General features: G+C 30.4%; 1 protein-coding gene across 1 annotated transcript; it reads right to left on the minus strand.

The window, feature by feature from the left end:
* Positions 1-494: 494 nt before the first annotated feature.
* On the minus strand, positions 495-2,890 carry LOC129873602 (BURP domain-containing protein 5-like). The gene is made up of 3 exons (XM_055948728.1): positions 2,784-2,890; positions 1,996-2,107; positions 495-1,660 (listed from the first exon to the last, which is right to left on the minus strand). The coding sequence occupies exons 1-3, from the start codon at positions 2,817-2,819 to the stop codon at positions 879-881; spliced, it is 930 nt and encodes a 309-aa protein (XP_055804703.1). The 5' UTR covers positions 2,820-2,890; the 3' UTR covers positions 495-878.
* Positions 2,891-3,123: the final 233 nt, after the last annotated feature.

Genomic DNA, 3,123 nt, shown 5'->3' on the forward strand with positions numbered 1-3,123 from the left:
TAAGAACATAGTATCATACAGTCTTTTTCAAAAAAAATTGCTTATCACTGTCATTTTTTTAATGAGGGTTGCTTTTTTCTTTATATATTTTAGGAGAAGTCATTACAACATGAAAACATGATAGCATAAGCCATGAAGTATAAATATCGGTACATCAATAATAAGAGCATAGGTTAATAAAAAGTATTAAAAATGAAATTTAACGTGGCGTACGCTTTTACGATAGGGACACTATGCCTTTTTGGTCCGCTGTGCCCAAAAATGCTTTTGAAAAGACTACATAGGAGTGATTACCTCCACCACAAGGGAATACGAATTGGTTGAGGCGTTGGAGTAACAACATTCAGTTTGAGCTCATTTGCTCTAAACCTTGATGTACAGGATTATTCAGTACTTGTGTTTGTGGGCCGTACTGGTTATAAGCTGAGGAAAAATAAGCTAGTTCTATTTTACCGTCATTTAAGAATAGAAAAGATAATTTGGCATATAAAATGTATACAATCCAATAAAAACATACAATTATATTGTTTGTACTTTGTATTTTGTACGTTACGTGTATGTGTTGTATGTCCATTGATACATTGGACTTACAAATAACCTTCACCCAACATAAAATACTAACATACAATCGATTGGGAATTCTAAAACTGAATTTTTGCAACATGTTCAAAACTCAATTTGGAGATCACATACATTCCAGGAAAATAAAAAAACATACATTACAGGAAAACAAATAACAAGTACTTGAAGGGTATAACTAAAGTATTCCTTAAGGGCAATCTAGGATGATACAATACTTATTTGTATAAACATTTATTTTTTAAATTAACTATGGTTGAGTGATATATATATATATATATATATTCTCACTTTAGTTTTTAAGGGAGAAATACTATTTGATCATCTTGAAGGTAATGACAAATAGAGGGAGCTCCAGGCTTAACATTAAGCACTACAAAAGGCAATCCTTTTGGATTCCAAAGAGATGTATCTTTGTGGCATATTGATACTGCTTTAACCTTTGTTCCATCAACACCAATCATCGATACCATATATGTCCTTGTACCTCCTCTGCCATGACAAAAATGTACTGCATACGCGTAGTTAAGTTTGTGGCATATCATGTTAACTCCATCAGCCATGAGTTCGACTTCTTTAATGGTGTATTTTTGCACCATTTGATTTTCCCCTTGGACCTCTGTTGCAATTACCTTAACATTGTTTGTTCCAAGCATGAATATCCCGAAATCTACCATAGACTCCAAAGAAGTTGCACACTTTCTCTTCTCTCCTTTCATCGCGGGCTCTTCACAAACTTTGACTGTTTCTTCAATTGTTTTTGCATCTTTTGAGTTGCTATCTATCGAAAAATGGGTTAGAATTTGTGGGATTTTATCCGATGAGAAGGGAATGGATTCCACAAATTGACGAGGCCAGAATGGTGCTTCGTTTTTGTTTTTTAGAGAGGGAAAGTTGATGATTTTTCCTTTGAGTAATTCTTTTTCGAAGAAGTAAGGTTTGTAAAGAAAGTTATCTCTTTGGGTAGGGGTCTTATTTTTTATCTCACGAATCTCGTCCTCAGTAGCAGCATGGAAAATCCAGGCTCCATGTTGGTGTAAACCATAGTATACTTTCTTCTCTCTGTTAACAATCTCATCCTCTGTAGTAACACAATAACAATCAATTAGTTTTATGGTTAAACAAAATATGGGCAGCCATCTATCAAAATATGTGTTGTTCCTAATTCGATAAAGGGTGTCAAAGTTTTATATGAAATCCAATCCTCATACAAATGGTCATACTGAATTTCATATTTTAGTCAGACAAAACATAGTTGTGATTTTACTATTACAAAGGACAAAGTTTATTCACTTTACTATTATATCCGGTAAAGTTCAATTATATTAATATAACAAAAAATAAGTTTGTGATCTTGTAATAATATCTGAAATTAACTCTGTAAAACAATATCCATTCAGTGGAATTAAGACTAACCTGCTTGGGGAAGTAAATCTTCAATTACTTTGGGTATTTGAGTGTTGGGCAATTTTATTTTCCAATAAACCTCTGGAGATATAGCTGCATGACTACTTGCTACAAAAGTAAGCTGCATATATATATAACAATAAATAATTTTTTTTTATCAGTATCTACCATGATTAAGCCAATTATAAGGGTTAATTTGAATATGATTTTAAATTAGTTATTTGAAAAAATGAAGTTGAAATTTTATTTAATTTAGACATGTAATTTGGAGTTTCTTGGTTGTATTTTCTTTTGAAAATATGAAAATCTCATAATTTGTGAAAATTATTCAAAACTTCCTCTAACTCTTATACAATCTTACCAAATAAGCAAATCATAATTTATAAACAATATATCAAAAAAAAAATCTTAAAATGCAGCATAAATTACATATCTCCATGTTTGTTCTTATAAAGAAATTATTGCTATTATATACTATTATAAACTTTCAAATATACACATAATTTTACAAAGATTCAATAATCCAAAAAATCAACAATTATAGTAAGTAGTAACTAACTGTTTTTCAATACAATACTTCTACTAAATCTACCTAACAGAATAATTTTAATTATGTATAAATTATATAATATCCACTAAAGGGAATTCAGATCAATGAACCCCATTAGCTCCGCCTCTGCACCTACTAAGCTTTTTCCATTTTCGAATACTTTCATTTAGTTTGTCAAAGAGTACTATGAAGAAAATTTTAAAAAATACGAAAGATTAAGAGAATAACTATATAATAAACCACTCACCAAGAAAATAGTAGAGTAGAGTAGCTGCAGCTTCATTGAATTTGTTTTTGGTATAATTAGAAATAGATTGTAGAATAGTTAAAAGACTCAAAGCAAAATCTTGGATGAACAAGAACAGAAACTACACTATATTTATAGGCACAGAATACTGTACTCCTAATTAATTAATTAATACAACAATTAATGAATTTCTGACATCAATGGTCAAAAAATTATATATATATATATATATATTGGTACGTTGAGTCCACTAGTGTGATAAACTTGAATTCCTCTAGAACTATTGACCATATAATTAAATGTGGAAGGTCCATCATTTAATTTGTCGCACCCTCTCCGT

The sequence above is a fragment of the Solanum dulcamara genome, chromosome 11, assembly GCF_947179165.1.
Source record: "Solanum dulcamara chromosome 11, daSolDulc1.2, whole genome shotgun sequence".
In the NCBI taxonomy this organism is placed as follows: domain Eukaryota; kingdom Viridiplantae; phylum Streptophyta; class Magnoliopsida; order Solanales; family Solanaceae; genus Solanum; species Solanum dulcamara.